The 20280-nt window shown below is 38.7% G+C and overlaps 1 protein-coding gene and 2 long non-coding RNA genes across 7 annotated transcripts in view; 2 read left to right on the top strand and 1 right to left on the bottom strand.

Moving 5' to 3' along the window:
• LOC125686458 (uncharacterized) overlaps positions 1–20280 on the top strand; it is a 78404-nt gene that overhangs the window by 9870 nt on the left and 48254 nt on the right. The gene's annotated exons all lie outside the window — the stretch shown is intronic.
• The window catches only part of LOC125686454 (uncharacterized), a 67676-nt gene that overhangs the window by 8507 nt on the left and 38889 nt on the right, over positions 1–20280 (top strand). The window lies entirely within an intron of this gene.
• LOC125686410 (kinesin-like protein KIF18A) overlaps positions 1–20280 on the bottom strand; it is a 99271-nt gene that overhangs the window by 48912 nt on the left and 30079 nt on the right. The window contains exons 14-17 of one of the 4 annotated variants that reach the window (XM_048930360.1): positions 16147–16627; positions 15747–15851; positions 12631–12740; positions 11357–12252 (exon numbers count right to left, since the gene is read on the bottom strand). The exons of 2 other annotated variants lie outside the window; for them this stretch is intronic. In XM_048930360.1, the coding sequence (XP_048786317.1) occupies positions 12104–12252; positions 12631–12740; positions 15747–15851; positions 16147–16627 (845 nt within the window). In that variant the 3' untranslated portion in view covers positions 11357–12103. Of the gene's footprint in view, positions 1–11356; positions 12253–12630; positions 12741–15746; positions 15852–16146; positions 16628–20280 lie in introns of those variants that run through there. One more of the 4 variants, XM_048930366.1, reaches the window with a different exon arrangement.

Here is a 20280-nt window from a genome sequence, read left to right as displayed (position 1 = left end):
AACGCTGCAGGCAATGCACAATGCTTATTCCCTTACATGGGTTTGCTGATCAGGGAAAAAGCACAATAGTAATTTCTGATTTTGTTTTTTAACCTGAGACATCCGAAATTTCTGCTCTCTTTTCTGTTTATTTTCTATTCTAATTTTTTTTTTAAGCTATATTCATATACGTCTTATCATTTTTCTTCAATAAAATGCAACATTGAAAATGTAATTTTTGGCAAATCGAACATTAAATATTCTCCATGTAAAAACTAATTTAAAAATTGAAATATTGAAAATGGGAATTTTACCTTTATCAAAACAAAGGAAGAGGCCTAATGCATACCCTCCTCCTTTTGTCGTACTTTTTTGAATAGGTCCATATATTATTTAATGGGTTTTGTAGAGATACGTTTACATGAGTTATAGATCACATTACAACTGATGAATGCCCAACACACAGGTATGTTATGAAAGGTCATCAGTTACAAGGGAAAATGCACAATGTATGGTTGCTGAATACATTTGCAAGTTTTTTATGCTCATGCAGAGTAGCTGCTTGGGCACTGTGCAACAACTGTGAGCAATGCAACCGTGCACAGGAGAGACCTACAAACATTATTTAACTGTGGAGTTTCTTGAAGGCCTTTTGACTTGGAGGGCGCATTCAGCAAATGCAGAATTACACCCCGTGTGCTCAGGCTCTGCTCAGGAAGATTCAGCGAAAATAATATGCACCTCCTCAGAAAACATGAGGGAAATGCTTAGTTCTCTGTAATTCCTTTAAAGTTTTCCCAGCTCCTAACCCTCTCAGGATATCATGAAAGATGAGCAATATATAACGACACTTCATACATAATTTAACACAATTTTACACATGTTGGACGTTAGGAAAAATGCCTTCTCAGAAAGAGTGGCAGGGCATTGGCACATTGCCCACGGAGGTGGTGGAGTCACCATCCCTGGAGGTGTTTAAGAACCATGGAGATGTGGCACTGATGGATGTGGTCTAGGTTAGCCAAAGGCATGGTTGGTGATTGGAGTAAGATGAACACGATGGTAGTTCCAACCTTATGGATTCTATGAAGTCCCATGACTTCTGTTGTCTCACCAGAATTCTGTTCTTAGCACTTTTATCATACTCTAGCCACAAGACTCTCAAGGACAACAGATGTCCAGTAACTTGTTTCTGACATCGTCATATGTTCATTAGCTGTCAAACTCTGCTCAGAACACAAAGCAGTTGTCTGTGCTCTTGGTTACCATTGCTTCTTACTTCTGCTGGCAATCACATGAGTATCTTCCAATCTGATTATTATTTCAAGAAAACCTCCTGAAATGTAAAAGAATAACCCTTGGGAATTACAGTCACTCATTTGGTTCAGAATGACTTCCACATGCTAAGCAGCATAAAAATATGCCAGAAAAACATGCTTGATCATTCATTAGAAAATCGCAGTTGCGCACAATATTTGAAGGCTGAAATCAGATTCTGAAACGTTGGGGTTTTTTTTTCAGAGAAATTTGGACTAGATCAGGGATTGCATAAGCTTATTTTCATTGCCTCCCTCATCGTGCTGGCACAGCCTGCACAGAGCTGAGCCTGGAGAGTACAAGTCAGGTCAAGCGGGGCCGAGCGTGCGGGGAGAACGTGAGGCTACAAGGCAGCACCAGCCCGAGTGCCCTGCTCATCTTACCTGTGAAATCCAGGGGCCTTGGAGGGTGTAGTGCAAGTTGCTCTTTTTCCATCCTTGCAGGCTTCAATCCCATTAGGACTGTGGAAGTCTACTTCATTATCCAGACATCTATTTCATTATGAATATCCGTCTAGACGTAAGAGAGATCAGAATACAGCGCTGCTCATGGCACAACACACGCTGCGACTGCAGCAAGCAAAGAGCCACGCTGTGGCCTCAGCTCACCTCTGCTAACTTGTATTGACAGAGAAAACCTACTGAACTGCAGAGCAGCTGAGAATTCCTAATTGCTTGCAAGAAGAAACTTCCTTCCAGAGACAGAGATGAAGATTTGACAGCACGCCTTTGATTTATTAGCAAGAGCAGGAATTTAAGATGTGTTGCCCCAGTAACAATTGCTCTGTTTTCAAACAAACAACAAGTTTAATTAAAGAAGAAAGCAGATTCTGCTGCTGTAACACGCCAGAGGGTTTCCTGTGAAATTCCAAAGGCAAAAAAAGGAAGAAGCATGGGTTAATAGCTCAGCATACGTCTGAAAGCATTAGCACCATCTTGGCGTGGTATCTGTCAGCAGCAGCACCGGTGAATTTCATTAGCTGATTTTTTTTTTCCCCACTACCAATTTCATGAACATTTTACATGAATTTATTAGGTGTTAGAGTGTGTGCTTAATTTCTATTTCCATAAATTTACTTACGTAAAGACTATCTTAAAAACAGCCTGTAACTCTCAGATAGAGGCTTTGTATTTTGGGTGGTCCAGTGTGGAGCCAGGTCTCAATGGTCCTCGTGGGTCCCTTCCAACCTGGGATATATAACCTATGATCACTAAAATATTATATACTGTAGAAGAAAATTCTATACTGAAACACTTCTGAGAATTATGATGATGAGAGCAAAGAAATGACTTAATTATCCTTGTAGAAATGAACTACTAGGAAGTGTTCCCTTTTCTTCCCTGGATTTCCATCAGTAATAAAAAAAAAACAACCCTGAGAACTTTTTTTTTTTTGCCCAGGCTTTTTGTAAGATAGTTTAGTAAAAATTAACTTATTAAAATTAAAATTTAAGCCCACAACAAGAAATTAAAAACTCCAACTCTCAGTTTTACTCATTCAAACCTATTCCCAGTGGTGGGTATCAGCAAGCACGCACTGCACAGCTATTTTTGTCGAGTGTACAATTTAAAACAAAACATAGCTTGTGCTCATTAGATACTTAAATCTATGAGAAATAAATACTGCAACAACAACAAACTTCCCTCAGTTTCAAGTTTCTCTTCCCCATCCCAACCCCACACATTTCAATTTTTAGAAATGTACAGATGCCAACATCACCTTTAAGATGAAAAACCCATTTGCTTTGCCCATAACATATCACTGTACACCCAAGATCACCTCTTATTTCTTCTGGTCTGTGTCTTGTTTTATTCTGTCTTCAGCCATCTCTGTAGGTCGCTGTCATCTGACCTCCCACCAGCAAACAAGCAAACATCTTGTCTGAACAACTTGCTGTGATGCTGTGGCCCATTGGAGGCAGCGCTGGCCGTGTTTCCCACAGAGGTTTGCCTTCACCCACCTGCTCTGGTAGCAGGATTTTCTGCAGATCTTTTCCTTCAGCCATGGATGTAGTGGCCTCTTGTGTTAATAACAGCTGCCACTTTCCTGATTTTAATATCAGCTTTTGTTCTTTATTATTTAAAATTGCATCTCTAGAGGAGAGGTTGAATAAGGTTAGACCAACTGTACAGCTTTGTTTCATCCACCTCTGGATTCCTCTTAACCTTTTGATTTCATCTCTCGTTACAGCCGTTCTGATTTCATTCCAGCTGTTATCAGCTGGAGATCCATTAACATTTATGGCTCTTAAAACACTGAAGGACTGAACAGTTTGAGATTTTTTTCTCAAATTCCTTTTTGTTTTTTTTTTTTTTTTTTGAAATCACCATATCTACAGATCATCTGATGTAACAGGACCCTCAGGTTCATCGTAACAGCTATAATGCATCTGTCCCATTGCTTTGACTTCCATTTTCCTCACACGTGTAGGGCTCTCTAGTAGATACTGGAAATACATCACTAAGTTCAAGAAGCGCTATTTGAGGACAGCAGGTAATGCTGTTTGCCCATTTTGCGCCTTGAGGACCAACAGTTACCAAAAGCTAACATTTTTGAAAGCTTTTTCAGATGTTCAGAGCTAAGAGCCTGTTCACATCATTGCTGCTGCGAATGCCAAACGTTGTACATGTTTAGCATTTCTTGAATCAAACCGCAGGTGTCTCAAATTGACAGAAAGTGAAGTTATTTGAGCAATTTTGAATGAGCTGCCTGCTGCCTTACAGGAACCACATGGCTTAAAGTATTCTATTATCTCGGGCCAAAATCACAACAGTGTCCTTCCTTTTCCTTTGTGTCATTCACTTCCAACTTGCACAAGAAATGAAATCTCTTGTAGCACTGCTGTCTTCACTAAGTGAAAACTACGTTAGCTGCCTCTGTGCAAGAAGCAAAAGGTCTAGTGACACAAAGCATCATGTGTTCATGATCTGATTATCACTGAGAAGTCTCAGATTGAGGGAAAGATAGACATACATCAGTGTCAGAGTGGAGCCGCCAGTCAGAATCTGAACGCTCACTTTCCCCCTCAAATCTCTCTACCTGTAAGGCTGTTCCATTGCAAGAGACTCCTGCAGTGCCTAAATTCCTAAAGTGAATTATTTGCCACAGCACATGAAACATACCAATCAAGAAAACACATCTGCCAGGCCCAAGTGAAAAAACCCTCTTGGCATAGCTTGCTATGGCTGATCATAGTAATCAGCAACCAGTAATAGAGACATATTTATGGAGCCATGAATTAAGTGATGCTCCAGCACAGCTTTCAGCTTGTCCTCCATGCTGCAAATCTCTTCTGCAGTCTGGCAGCAGTGGGAGCAGTCTATCCAAAGCATAGTCTATCACAGCATCCACACCTTCACTTCCCTGCCAGCTTTCTAGAGGCAAGCAGCCTCAATTCCCCTTGCTCAAAGCTTCCCTGAAATCCTTTTTGCACATCCCCTCAGGTACCACATCTGGCTTTATTAACACTTTTTCCCATCACCAAAAAGCTGAGTTACTTTGTGTTTTGTGTTACTTCTCGTCGTGATCTTTCCTAACTGGAAAATGGAGAGATACTGGCATTCATCCCTGCAAAATATTGAGTTCTACATCAGCTCAGGCTGTGAATTTAAAGATCTGCAAGACTCAAAGGAAAAACTTTTATTTCATTGGCCAGTGCAACAAGTTAACACTTTTCTCAAACCAAGACAATTGGTTGAATGTTTTTTGTCCATTTCTGACTTCTTAAAAAAAGAAATCAAAACCAAACACACACAACAAACAGTGAAACAAGACAATTTGAGTGCTATTCTGTGTTCTGCCTAAATGCATCACAACCGAGCAAGAGGGGCATGTGAGAAGCACCTCTAAGCAATGCAACATGCATACATACTAAGAGATAACATAGCAGACATAGAAGAGCTGTGCTGCGTAACACCGATCAGATACGTTAGCTTCTGGATAATTTCTGCTTTTACACAATTCTTCTTTACAAATAATTCCAACAGGCTTATTAAGTAGCACTGGGAAAACGCTCTTACCATTATATATCTATGATGGAAGAAAAACTCAAAACAGTTTTAGAGTTGAAAGTCCAGTGAGACCAGCTTCTTCTTTCAGACAATGCCCAACTATACTGAAGATGCTGTACTTGCCCTCCTACATTCCTGTCTGTTCACTGCTTTATGTATCTGCTCTGTTCTCAGTAGCTCCTGATCACCATTTCTTCCATATAATTGTGCTAACATGTTCAAACTCAAAGCTTTTGGCACTTGCCATTTTTAAATTAGAGACCTTGCTGTCATAAAGTATGCCACGCAGGGAAGAACTTCCACATCTTTTGAATTCATCCTTTAATTCTCATGCAGTAAGAGGCGAATAATTCTTGCTAGCCCCTTTTCTCATGACTCATTATTTCAGACATCTTTATCATGACTCCTCAACCACTTATTTTCCAGGCTGAAGTATCCCTAAGTATTTAATCATCCCCCACATTCAGTTTGCTCTGTACTCCTCTCATCTTTCTTTATACCTTTCATAGTTGTCCTATACTTGAAATGTGCAGGACAGCACCATTCAGAATAGACAGGCACGCCAAGGATTTACACATTGATTGTTCCCTATCCCTTTTCTTGCTATTTCGACTACAGAGCTGATGTTTTCATGGTATTTTTACACCAATTCCAAGGTCTCCTTCCTGAGTCATAGCATCTATTTGAGAACCCGTAGTCATGTATGTACAGTTTGGGTTGTTTTCTTTTTTGTGCATTATTTTGCATTCATTGACATTCAATTTCATCTGTTATTTTATCGCCCAGTCCCTCAGTAGCAGAGATGCTCCTGCAACTCTTTATAGTTAGCTTTTGTTTTAACTTCCTGAATTATTCAGTATCAATAAATTTGTCAGTTCTCTATACCCTTCTTGAAATTATTTGTGAATATATTCAACCATATGGAGCCAGCAAAGTTTTACCAGTCGTCTATTCTGAAAACTGTCCATTTATTCCCACTCTTTGTTTTCTGACCTTTGAAAGCATAAGAACTTAAATCCCACTTTGCCTAAAGGTCGCTTTAGCTAAAGGTTTCTTCAATAGCATTCCATGAGGTACCTGATGACAGCCTCTTCCAAGTTGAAGTGGGCTACACTTAACAGTTATATCTTAATTATTAGCTCAGAGCTTTTAAAGTAATGTAACAGATCTGCCAGACATGACTTTCCCCAGCAGAAGGATACTAGCATTATCTGCCCATAGGCCTAGTCTGTATTGCAGTATGACAAACATGAGAAGATCCCTGGAGCTCCTACAAGATACAGCTGCATTTGCCTCTTTCCAATCCTTTGATATTAAGGACAATCAAAGCGATAGAGCTCATGTCACACCCCTAGCTGTTCATATTTGATCTTTAGTGGTTTTGGCTAGTAGAATAAATCTACTAGCACAGCTTTGAATACCGGTGCTGTACTTTCTACTGGCTCTTGAAGTCAATTCATCCTCAAGTTGAAGCATTGTCTAGGTTGGAAGGGAACTTGAAAGCTCATTACTCCAACCACCTGCTCAAAACAGGGTCAACGTTGGCTTCAGACCAAGTCACTCAGGGCTTGGTCAAACTGCCGAAGACAGGGATACCCGAGCCAACTGGACAACTGTGCCAACTGTTTGGCAGATGCCTCAGATGAACAGTTTCAGCACTTACCTTTCCATTTTTGTTTTTTAAACATTCCTCAGCTAGATACTACAGTTATTGAAAGTGAGCATACTGCAGGGATGTATAAACTTAGCTACATCACATATGCACTGCTTCAGGTCAAGGGAAGTTTTTGTTTCATGTGTCTAGAAGTGTCATCTGCATCACAGGCCCTCCCAACACTTGCATATAATTAAGTCTAATTACTATTGTCTTTTCTGCTCTTTGCAGGCTGTTTTTCTTATGCCATTGTCGTGATGCAAGTTGGATGAACAAGAGGAAATTAACTATGGAATTTCAATTAAAGAATATTTCATGTTAACGATATGATTCTAACCATATGATTCATTATTGGCTTTTAATTCTCCCTTCAGCATCCAACTTGGGATATTCCACAGTTTTGTAGTTTACATAAACTAACTTGGCTATTATAAAAATCTTTTTTTAACACATCTTTAAGCAAATGAGCCAATTGCTTCAATGAAAGGCACAGTAGAGTAGTAGCCTGTAAACACATTTGCTATCTAGCTGTGGCGTGAACAGTGTTTTTATGATTCACTACAAGACTCTGTAGACTATAACTACAAGTATCCAGCAAAACACAGTGTCAGCAATAGCAGTACACTAAAATTCAAACTACAATGCAAAAATTCTTTCAGTCAGGCTTTTAAAGCTTGCTTTGCTCCACTTCTGATATTGAATTATATATCTATTCAATTCACTCCCTTGTACAATTTAGATGTGTAACGGTCATGCTACATAAAACCTTAATACCCAATATGTATAGCACAATTAAGTTTAAAGCAATGGGGAAATCAGGAGTAATTTCCCCAAGAGCACTACAGAGCAGAGAAATAAAACGGGCCGTTTACCTTTACACATTGACTCTCTATTAATAAGGTTCTTAGAATTTCCTACAGGGAAGAACACATATTTTACAGTTTTAGCAGATGAATTTTCTAAGAACATCTACTTTGTCTAAGCTGTTAAAACCAGCCTTCTCATGTATCTTTACAACAATTTTAAAAAAGCCAAACAAACTGAAACTTGACTACTGCAGTCCAGATGATTTTCAAGGTGGACCACTTGGCTACCATAAATCTTTGTTTTCACAACCAGAGTACTGAATCTTACAAGGTGCAAGAGACTCAGCTTCCTCAGATGGGGACAGGGAGTCTTTAATCGTAGGACTCACGCTCAAAGGTAACTGACAGGATGAACACATCTCATAACCTTCATATGAAAAGTTCTCCCACTACCGCAAGAGCAAGTTTTCCTAATAATCCAACCAGGTTTCTGTACTTTGTCAATTTGACAGGTTAGGCAGATTTAAGACAAAAATAAAATTGTGCGCTTGATCTTAAGATTTGAAAGAACCCCTGTAGAAACCTACAGCCGTGGTTAGATCTAAATTTAATGAAATCTCTTTTTGCTATCAGGATAACCAATCTTGTTTAAGTTCTGTGAAAATCAATGGACACGATTGGCTTTCAGCGTGCCCAGGAACCTGGCCCCAAAACGCTAGCATAGCAGAGCAGGTCCATATGCCAGATAAAAGTAGTCATTAAAAGAACCACCATAAAAATAAATGACTAAATTGCTTGTAAATTCACGATTCTGAGAACTACTTTGGGTATGTAGATGTAGCGAGTCCATTACAAATGGTTCAGCACTTTCTATAGCCTCATTGACAGCAATATTGTTCTCATTCTTCTCCATATGTCTCTAGACTGCAACCATCTCCATCCTGAGTAACAAATATTCATAGCATCCCAGGACTGGTTAACAACCCAGATTTGCTATGCTTCAGATAGCTCCTACCTCACTTTGCTGCAATGAAAATAAGTAAATGAGTCACAGTACAAACTATACCCTATGGCCTTTGCAAGTTTTCATAAGAATTTCCCTGCGGGACCAGATCATCAACATCCTTTTCACACTTGGAACAAATTGATTTTCAGAAACATCTCAATCCATTTGGTCATGGGAACTATTCACCTCTTGGTAAAACAACATTCTGTTTTACCAAGCTTTTTGAATAACTGCTAATAGCAAGCCACCCTAAAAGCCTGGCTGAAGCCCAGAAAGAGGTTACGAGGGTTTCCAGCTTATACTACTCAGTACTCCACTAAACACACACAGTACTGGATATATAACATTGACTTTGCTGTTGATTGCAATCACATACAGGAAGAAAAATACCAGCTGAGCACTAGTATCGCTAGGTACATTTGTCCAAGCACACAAAAATCATCAGGTATCTCATGAAGATGGTTCAGTTATTACCTGAAGATTATTTGGTATTTAAAATGTCAGGAGCACATTTTCAAGTGATTTTAAACTATTACCATGTTTAAACAGAAAATAAGATTAAATAGACCCAAATCATTTGAATTTTTGAATCAGTCTGAGTCATGTTATGTTGTACAATATTCCCTTACATCCCATCTGGAATAATTTAACACTGCATGGTATAACAGCATGAGAACAATTGTATGTTTATCTCAGATAAACATCACCTAAAGAGTGATTACTATTTCGGTTTGTAAAGGCAGACCGACAGGAAACAGGCAACGCAGACAGGCAAGGAAATAAAATGAGTTATACGACAGCTTCTCTGTTCTCTAAATACCATTGGGTTTTTACTTAAGTAGAAACTGGAAATCTGACAGAAAACTTAAATAAGATGTCCCACAGCAGCTACTTGCGTGGAACGTGCTCTGAAGCACCTTATGAAGTCTGGATGCGTTCACAAAATGCAACAATAAATGCATAACTAATATAGTAGAAAACCTATCAACAGCAATCTGAACTGTGAAAATCCTTCAACCTTACTTCTGGAAACCATTTTGCTAGTTATCAACTATAAATGCATACCTACCTAACCAGTTGCTGTCAACATAGCTCTACTCCTGGTACCCAGCTATCCCACGTGTGCTCATTTTCACAACATACTTGATTTTTTCTTTAGTCTCTTGAAGCATTGTATGCTAATCAAATCAGTTCAACTCAGGAGCAAACAAAACACATTAAGAGAAAAGACTTCATCAGTTCTATGGTTTGATCGAACATGAAAAAGTTGTATGCACAAGCATGTCTAAAAACCTTTCAAAATATATCTCTTACACGCAACACAAAAGCTGTGTCTATCACAGCGGTATTAACAAGCAAAGCCCAACATGTCTCCTGCAGATGTGAAGCAGAATAAATGCCTCCCATGGACATTTAGTATTAAATAGCTTGCAAAAAAGAAGTCTCATAAATCAGAAACAAAGGTCTGCACAATTTCAACCTGGTACCAGGTTAAAATTAATCCCCAAAAGATGTTGTTCAGCATGGTAGAGAAGCATTAAAATTACTTCCCTGCCATTCATTTCATTCTATTTATTATAACATCTGACTGGGATACGGTCAAGTCCCAAACTTTTTTTTTTTTTTTTTTTTTTTTAAATGCTTTTCCTACATTTAGGATTCTTTTCAAAAAAACCTTTTCAACAGCCAATATTTTCTATGTCCCCAGCATCAACCTGTGCTCTCCACAATGACTATATCACATATTTATACAAAGCTTTTAGAACACAAGGAAGGTGATTTAATTTCATTTTTAATTATCGATGCCTATTTTGAAGGAGCTGTTGCTTCTTTGAACTTTGCTGATGAAGATCAAGACTGTCAGCTCCTCCCACAAGCGGTCCCTGAGGTTTATACAGGCAGTTACTATTTTCTTCTTCAGAAGTGCTCTTAAACTCCCAACCGTGTCAACAATAGCCACCAACGTGAGCTAGAGGTACGAACTGCAAAGGTTTGCATTAGTTTGCCTAAATATCACAGGCTACAGAGTAAAAATACATGTATAAACCTCTAAAGATTTGGAAATACTCAAAACATTTTTAGGAACAGATTTGATAAAGGCTATTAGATGATGTAATCCAGTTCACTGCTGTTGCGAGAAAACTTGTTGCTGTTTCCATCACAACAACCATGCGTTAAAACCCTTCAGCCTGTTACAATTGCTGAAAGCCAGAACATTACTCTGCAGCACGCTTTATGCCACCTAACTTACTGAACTGCAAGTTGCTTGCTGGATTCAGGCAGGTATCTGACACTAGAACCAGTTACTGGACCTCCTCCTCTAGTTCCAATTAGTTTGGGGAAGTTCACACATCCACTTACATTTGTGCAGGCCAAATACACCAGCACAACACCGCTAAGGGTGAGCAGGATGTCAGGGTGACAATGGAACTTTGCAACTCTTTGAGTATTAATTGATCAGAACATGCAGTATGAACTAGTAGATCTTATAATACTTTCAAAAATTCTGTCTCTTTCACAGGTAAGAAGTAGTAATTTTTCATCAAGTTCAATTCACACACGGCTCTTGTTTACAATTAAGAGTTTATTTAAGGTTATCAACAATATCATCCTATTTACAAATCAATTAGAATGCAAGTTAAAAAAAATTTACAAGTTAAAAAACAGTTGAAGATTTTAGACATAACACATTAAAAAAAAAAAAAAAAAAAAAAAAAGAAATCCTTCCTGCATTTTTCCTTCCTCCAGGTATGCTACATTGGTATTATCATTCCAAAATTGAGATGTTATCTAAGAACAAGCTGGCATCCTAATGCTGAAGATAAGTACACTAAACATATTTCACAGTATTAACACTATAAAATTTCAGTGACATATTTAGCAGGGCAAAAGAATTTCTAACTTCTCTACCATGAAGTTACTAGAAACCTGAATGTAAGTAAACAATTAGAGGAACTTGAAAAACTATATCACCACCAATTCCCTTGCATCAAGTTTCAATCTTTTAGTCATCTTACAGGGAGAAGCTTACAAAAGTTACAGTGTAAGGTATACCACCCACTTCTAAATTCACAACTTCAAATAATATTTCATATTAATTTGCTATTATATGGAAAACATTTGTAAGCTTCAAATAGGAGACAAAAACCAAATGCATTTTATTTCAAAATTTGACAAAACACACAGCCGTATTTCCAGTAACTGGGTCTTATAAAATACTGCATTACTGAGAGAGACCTCTTTAACAAAATAATTCACAGGAGGAAAACAAAAGTCACTGTTCTCACTTGCTTTCCATCAATCCCATTTGAAATATGGATGAAGTCAGAATCTAAATCCTATTTTTTTTCTTGCAAACATGAAGTGAAAGGCTTTTGGATGTCCGTGCTTTAACACCCACTGCTACATTTCCTTCAGAAAAGCTTCTAGCAAGGTTGCTTGGCACATCCTGTTCTCGCTTCAAGCTCTTTGTTTTAACTCCTAATGAAGAAAAACATTATTACAAACAGAAGACAATATTTTAGTTTCTGATAAACTACAATTGGCAAAATTAAAGGGGTACTAGATTTCAAACTCCAACCACAGAAAGTTTTTGGTGGCAGTCCTTAGCTCTTGTGACAAGGTTTTCTTCACCAAGCTTGCAGTAATACTGAGTTTTCATTAGATACTATCCAGTTAACTGTTAAAATGTTAGGAATTTTATTTATTATTAAATGCATGGATATATTATTCAAAGCAATGGCTTAATACACTGATCAAAGCAGCACGTGCTGCTAAATCACCAAAATTACATGCATTGACCTTAACTTTGAATCACCTATGAAAACTTGATTGCCAGCACAGTGTTTTGATGCTTACCTGACATTTTGGGTACTCTCAATACTCTGTTGTTTAACAAGACCTCTTGTCGAACACGCTTTGGAGAAATTGGGTCTTGCAGATTACCTAAGCCAGCATTTGATGTAGAACTAGAAAAAACAGCCAGAGGTTTTGCTCTCAGTCAAGCAATAAAGCTTTTACAGTAAATTTGTCCTTGCAATATGCAAAATACATTACATAGCATTATCTAGTATTGGTAGTTCACAACCAAATGCAAAAAATAAACTAGTTTGTCTATGGTGTTTATATATGAGAATGATTCCTCTTCTCTTCCTCTTTTTAAGAAATTGAGAAGAACATATCAGCAGTGAAAGCAAGGATTAACGTTGCTTAATTGTGAAGTGAAGAACACATAACATATTACCTTCTGGAAAATCATAGCAGTCAGTTTGATAGTCACACGATTACATTAAGAAACAACAGCACATCACATGATTACATTAAGAAACAACTTAAGTATGATATCCCTGAAGTGACTTGTTCAAGGAATTCACAGTGGTCAAACTTTGTATTGCTACGGTAGTTGGTCTATAGGCTCCAACAACATGAGAGGGGGTGGCTTCTCTACTTTTCAGAGAAGCTGCAAGAAAGATGTTACAGCTTCAAACTCACTAAGAAAAAAACCTGTATTTTATGCCTTTTAAGATGATGGAATTAAAATCGACAGGGAAAAATATGAACCTGTCTGTAATCTCAGCCTTACTTGTTTTCCTCACTAGCATCCCTGGTCTCACTCTTCTAAGAATGCCTCATGAGCAAGTTTTTTTCTATTCGTGTCAAAGTTTCTGTGCTTTCCCCATCCCTCTAATAGGATTGTACTATCTCTATTTATAGTCATCTAACATGTACTAGCTCTTTTAATAATTTTCTGAAAATATATAGCAAGCAGTGAAGACCAAGGTCTGCCCTGTATCTGTCTTAAGATCTAGTCACATTGTAATGCTGCTCCAAGAAGCAGCATTACAATCTTATTAGCCTAAGCTCTATTAGTAAAAACAGACTCTGTAATCTAACTGACTTATCTCCTAACAATAGGACCATTTCTAATTATATTAAAAGCATAGAGAATGTCTGAAATCTATATGCTTATTTTCATGTTAGTAGGAGATGAGCAACCGGAGTGAATAAATACGAACAGGTAAAGCATGAAAGACGAGAGGTGGGAAAAAATAACAAAGATGAATTGAAAGGTAGCCCTCTGATAAAAAAGAGGGCTTTTTCTCTGTGACAAATAAGTAGCTTTCATTCCTTCTCTTCATAAACACCAAGAAAAAGCCATAAAGAGTTTTAGTTTACAGTAAAGAATGCTCCTGGAGCTTATCTTAAAACATTTGCCTTAAGATCAGAGAAGGCAGGCCCCAAAAGTTCACTTACTCTTTCTTAAGGGGGCAACAAACTCAGTGCAAATAATTTGTTTTGTTAAACCTCATAACCGTCTCAAAAATTGAAAGGGCACGACATGCCTCCTTCCTTATTCCAGAAAGAAAGCGTTCAACAAGTAGTAACAATTAGAACAAAAACATGAGATTATATTTTATTCTTCCAGGAAAGTTTTCTATTTCAAAGATGCTAACGAACAAAGAGAGTGCTTCAAGTTTCTTTCATTTCCTGAGATAAAGCTGTAGAACTTGTTTCTAATGGTCTTGAAACATTTTTAGAAGACCCATTAGGTAGCAGCTCCACTGGCTGCATAGCAGAAGGTGACTTATATTATGATCTATTAAAAAGTTGGATCAATTTTTGATCTTTTGAGGAAAGAAAAGGGAGCTGTTTCATCACTACAGACCAGACATAAATATTAATGTATTTACCAAATACATTAATAAATAGCTTTAAGTTGAGGGAGGGAAGATTTAGTTGGATGTCAGGGGGAAGTTCTTTACTATGAGAGTGGTGAGGTGCTGGAACAGCTGCCCAGAGAAGTTGGGGATGGGGCATCCCACCCTTGAACAAGGATGTATTCAAGTCTAGGTTGGATGGGACCCTGGGCAGCCTGGTCTAATATTAGATGTGGAGGCTGGTGGCCCTGCATGTGGCAGGGGGTTGGAGATTCACGATCCTTGAGGACCCTTCCAACCCTGGCCATTCTATGAGCCTGTGAAATTTTAAACAAACAAACAAACAAACAAACAAAAAAAAACAAACAACAAGCAGTACAATTAGTTTCTACTCAGTTGCAGCTTTTCTGCCACTCCCACCAAACCTCTTTCCAGGTCTAAATACAGAACTGATGAAATGCAAGGGTGTTTTTTTTTTTTTCTTCACAGAACGAAACACAAGAATTTAGACATAACTCGGAGCAGAAGTGAATTATTAGAAAAACAAAGGAAATGACCACGAGTATTGTCAGACATTTTCTCCACTTCCCATTTTGGCAGTCTTATGTCTTCCAGTGAAAGCACAACATTTCCAAATAAATTAGATTTTTGGATGATGACAGAATTACATTTTTTCAGAATTATATGATGTTTTTCTATTGAGACGACAGCAGATTTGGAAGATACACTCGTTTGTACTTATTCTATTAAAATAACAGAAGCCTCTAAACTAAAAGCTAGCTGAAAACCATTCTTCTCCATTTGTCAAGAGAAAACTTGAATTGTCAAAGATTTGAGTCAGAACATCTCATGTGCAGATTTGGATGACTTATATAAGATGCTTTTGAATTTGAAAGAACACCAAAACTGTAGTAAGAACAAGAGAAACGTATATGAACTCATTTAAACAGGAGTCAACTTTAACCTTATGTAACACCATAATGTGATGGAAAATACAGCAATGACAGCAGGGTAGCAGAGTCCCAGGCTGCAGTTAGAGAGGAGAAACCCATGTGCAGCAGCCACAGATGCAGAAGCAAATGAAAAAAGCTGCCCACCTTCGTAAGGCTTCACTTAGGCAGGGATCTCCAGCAAGACATCCTCGCCTCTGCTGCCAACCTTTAAATGAAGTCTGGGAAGGGGTGGAACCTGGCTCTAGCCCTTGTGGTCACTCAGGTATGTTGCTTGCACCTGAGCTCCCCTGCGTTGGCCCTGATCTCCCACCAAGAGCTCAATCACTGTTTCAGGTCATGACTTAGCATTCCTGCTACATCTTACCTTAATACCTTCCGTTTTCTCTCAGCAGCTGAAATCATTGCCATATACGAGGGCTTCTCAAGTACTGAAGCAGGATTTTTGTTTTTCAAGGAAGAAAGACCAAACCTGAAGTAAAGTGATTTTACTTTATGAAATGTATTCTGGATAGAAGGCAAATAAAACTGCTCTCGTTATCCTCATTTCTTATTACTAACATATCATTGATTGTAAATAATGGCAAAATTGTATCTGATACTAATTAAAATTGAAGGTTTGATTTTCAAAACATTAGTTAATTTTACTTGTAACTTCCACATCAATGACAAAAAGGTTCTTAAAGATAAGTAATATTAAAATGTTTGGGAAATAGAAACAAAAAACCAACAGATAACACTCCTTGCCCAAACAAATGGAAAAATACCTTTGAAGAATTCTATCGCTGCATGGTTGTGACTCCTTTGCAGATGAGTCAATAGAAATTGCATTTGTTTCACTTGTTTCTTCACCGAGAATTACTGTTGAGTCCATTCTATCTTCATCACAGTCTAGGATAACATCACACACAGAGTCTGTAATACTGGGCTTTCTCAGCTGAAAACCTGTATTACATTCATTTGTTTCCTGAAGGCCTGTCAGGTGTAATGCTTGTTTTACCACAGTCTGTGAACAGCTGCTTTGCATTGGTTTTCTGCAAGATTCTGGTGTATATACAATAGGTCGAACTTCCTTGCTGAGAGAATCCTCCAAATGACAGAGGCTGAAGTGCTTGGATGCAGCAGAACTCGGAGTTTTGACTGGAGAATCCATTAGCTTTCGTCTAGTTTGTTTCCGTGGTGTTACTGCAAATTCTACTAGTTGCGTATTTCTCTTCGCTTCTTGTGATGGTGTGCCAGAAGTTGAACCTGTGCAATGGCCAGCAGTTGGTTAGCACATTCACCTACATTTAGCACCTAAATAATGCTTTTCCCTTCTATTCCCTTCTGAAACATGTTTATTAGCAGAAGATATTAGCATAAGTTAGCAAAAATACTATTTATTTCATCTACATATTAATTAGATCATGTAACTTTTATTACTTCTAATGCAGTATTGTCCAGATGGCAGCATTTGTTCTGTGGCACTCCAAGTATTATAAATATGCATAGACTGATATAGTTAATCCCAGAGATATTACAAGTAATCACAAGCAAGAGATGAGACATTACAACAGGGAATGGAAGAGTAAGAGCACTGAAAATGATAGCATTACCATGACAACTCTTAAATTAAGATGGTATCATCCCAGTAATCTACAGCTGCCTCCTAAACATGGTCATTTTGTCCTAGCAAGTATCATGCAGGAGAATGAGCAATTATTATACAAGAATGAGACCGAATCTGTTAGAGGGAAAGAAATCCTTTAACATTGCCAATGAGGCAGTAGTGTTTCGGAAAAAGGCAAAGATAACAGCTATCTGAATTTTGTTAATCTTGATATATCTACTCCAGAAAACTAAACTGTTAAACAACCAACTAATCCAAACACGCTTAGAAATCAAAAGCTAAGGCTAAGCAATACAGCACCAATTGGCCATTGTTGTGATTCATCCTGATTTTTCAGGAAGCGTCCCAATATTTTGTATTGCCACCTACTTGAAAACAAAAGCAATCTTAAAAGTAAAAGAGAAAAGGTCCCTCTTTTATTCAAGTTTCCAGTGAAGGAGGCTGATTTCAAGACAGCACTGTTCAAACAGCTAGGCTAGCAGTGACTTAAGTCAACCACACGCAGTTAAATGCAGAAAATTAAGTGTCAGGGAGGGAGGGAGGGAGACAGACACACAAATCAAGGGCTGCAGAGACCTGCCAGAAAACAAAGTGCTCCTACATGTAACTTTGCGTGAACAGAACAAGAAAAAGGCCACCATCCTTAAACACTTACATGGACTGGCCCCACTTCAGCCTGTAGCCATCATATCAATCAGCTCCCCTTTCTGCATTACCTACTACATTCCTAGGAGTAACTAAATTGTAGAAAACACTCCTACTTTTAAATTGCGCAGTTACTCAGGAATTCACCACAGTACTCACGTAACAGTGCAAAAAAAGGAAATACTTATTTCTCCTAAAACTCCATGCTCTTTCTGCCCCAGAATAAGAACTGGTTCAAACTCCTCAGAATGCCTAACTTCAATTCATTCATTAATGTGCTATTTTAGTAGTTCAATAATAATGCTTAGAATAGGAGAAAAACTGAATCAAGATACTGCATCTACCTCCTACCTGCCCAAGTTTGACTTCCTACAGAAGCGTGAATGAATCTTTCTCTGACTGTTGACCACTTCTCATTACTGGTGTAAGCCACAGTTAAAATCCAATCTACTATAGACAAGAAGCCTTAAGAATACCGTTTATTTAAAATCACATCTGGGCCTTTTCCCTAGTATATAAGAGCCTCACTGAAGAATAGCATTCTGAAGGAAGATCTCAGCATCTTTCTTTTTAATTAAAAACCAAACAAACATACATTTCCTAGGCAGTCACTACATACTTTGAAACTAGACAGTATATGGTAGGCACTTCATGACCATCTAGAGATGATAGCCAATTAGAAGATATAAATCAGAGCTGTGAGGAAGTAGAGGAGGATTTAAAAACTACCATGAAGCCTAGACATGTTCAGTGAAGATGGAATGGGTAGTACCAAAGCATGTCAAAGCAGCAAGTAAATGAGATGCAAGAGATACGGCACAAATCTATTCTATATCACCAACATTTAATAATGAAACCACCTAAAAATAAAACAAACAACTATCCCACACTCAAGGGCTCATTTTCAGTGAAAAATGTTTAAACAAAGAACATAATCTTAACCAACAATTCCTAAACAATAAAGTAGGTTAAGTGAAGCTAAGCTACTTATGAGATGAGTTTCACAGACAGATTAGATTTTAAAATCTAATTATTTCTGGAATTAAACTCAGAGCAAGAAGTAGTTTTAAAAAAATAAAAGCCTTGGGCCACAGTTAAGTGGAGAACATATTAAATATTCAAGAAAAGTCCCTTCTCAAAGCTTCTTGTGAAAGCACTAAGTCATTCCTAAAAAAGTAAACAAAAACATTATTAGCAACATCTTCTCTTCTCCAGGTTCAACAAGCCTGCTCCCTCAGCCTGTCTTCACATAAGAGCTGCTCCAGACCTCTGATAATCTCTGTGGCATACGGTCCCACCTCTGGACAGCTTCAACAAAAGCTCTATGCCCCTTTGCCTCTTGAGGGCCCCAGATCTAGATGCAGTTCTCCAGATGGGGCCACACGAGGGCAGAGCAGAGGAGGACAGTCATTTCCCTCTCGCTGCCAGCCACCTTGTTCCATGCTGCCCAGGATGCTGTTGATGTTCTGCAAGTGCATACTTCTGGTTCGTGTCCAGCCTTTTGCCCACCTGGACTCCCCGGTCCTTCTCTGCAGGGCTGCTCTCACCAAGTTCTTTTCCCAGACTGTACACATAGGGATTGTCCAGACCAACCAATCCAAAGCCTCTGTTCAACCTCTCTACATTTACACGGCCTCGCTTTCCAGGTCTGTCTAGGTCCCTTCTTATGTTCTTCAGCTTGACCAGCAAATGCTGGTTCAGCCATGCTAGTTTCCCGCCTCCTCTGCAGGATTTCTTACACAGGGGGATGGAGAGCTCCTGTTATCACAAATGCATCCGTGAAGAGCTGCCAGCTCTGTTCCATACCTCTGTCCCAGAGAACAGATTCTTCCCAAGGATCCCACTCAATAATTCCTTCATCAGCCAGAAGTTCACTCTTCTTACTTTCAGGGGCCTTACTCTGTTCTTTACCAGGCGCATATTCCTTGAGATCACAAACTCAACTACAGCACGGTCACTACAGACCAGACTACCTTCAGTCTTAACTTGTTTAATTATCTCCTCTGCAGTGAGCACTAGGTCCACTAACACTCCTCTGGTTAGTTTTTCTATTTCCTGAACCAGAAAGTCATCCTCAGCACACTTCACCGTCTCCTGGATTACTCAGAAACTGCCACAAGGTTTTCCCAGGAGACATCCAAATGGTTGAAATGCCCCATCAGGATGAGAGCCTGTGAAAATGAAGCAAGAAGGCCTCATCCACAGGCTCCCCATGATTAAATGGCCTACTGTAGGAGCCCAACCACCAGATGTCCTTTATTCATCCAGTCCCAGCCTGTTTGTGGCTCTTTCTCAAAGGCAGTTGTCCATTTCTTAACGCACAGGCATTCCCTGGGGTGGGGTGGATGTCCTACCTCTTCTAAAAAGCTTGTAGTTCTCCATCATAATGTTCCAGTGGTACAATTCATCCCACCACATTTCTGCAATATCAATTAGGTCATAGTTTTCCAAATCCACTGTGGTCCCCCAGCCCTCCTGCTCTCCTTCTCATGCTGTTTGCATGGGTGTAGAAGAACTTCACCTGGGCTGCTGGTTGACATTACCTTCTTAGAGGAGCCCCTCCACATTCCTTCAGGACAAGTCTGAGATTTTTTCCCAGCTATCTTCTTAAGTTTTACAGTGCTCGCCGGCCTGCTTCTGTTACTTA

This window comes from Lagopus muta, chromosome W, assembly GCF_023343835.1.
Source record: "Lagopus muta isolate bLagMut1 chromosome W, bLagMut1 primary, whole genome shotgun sequence".
NCBI classification, from domain to species: Eukaryota; Metazoa; Chordata; class Aves; order Galliformes; family Phasianidae; genus Lagopus; species Lagopus muta.
This window is presented reverse-complemented; position numbering and strand designations above follow the sequence as displayed.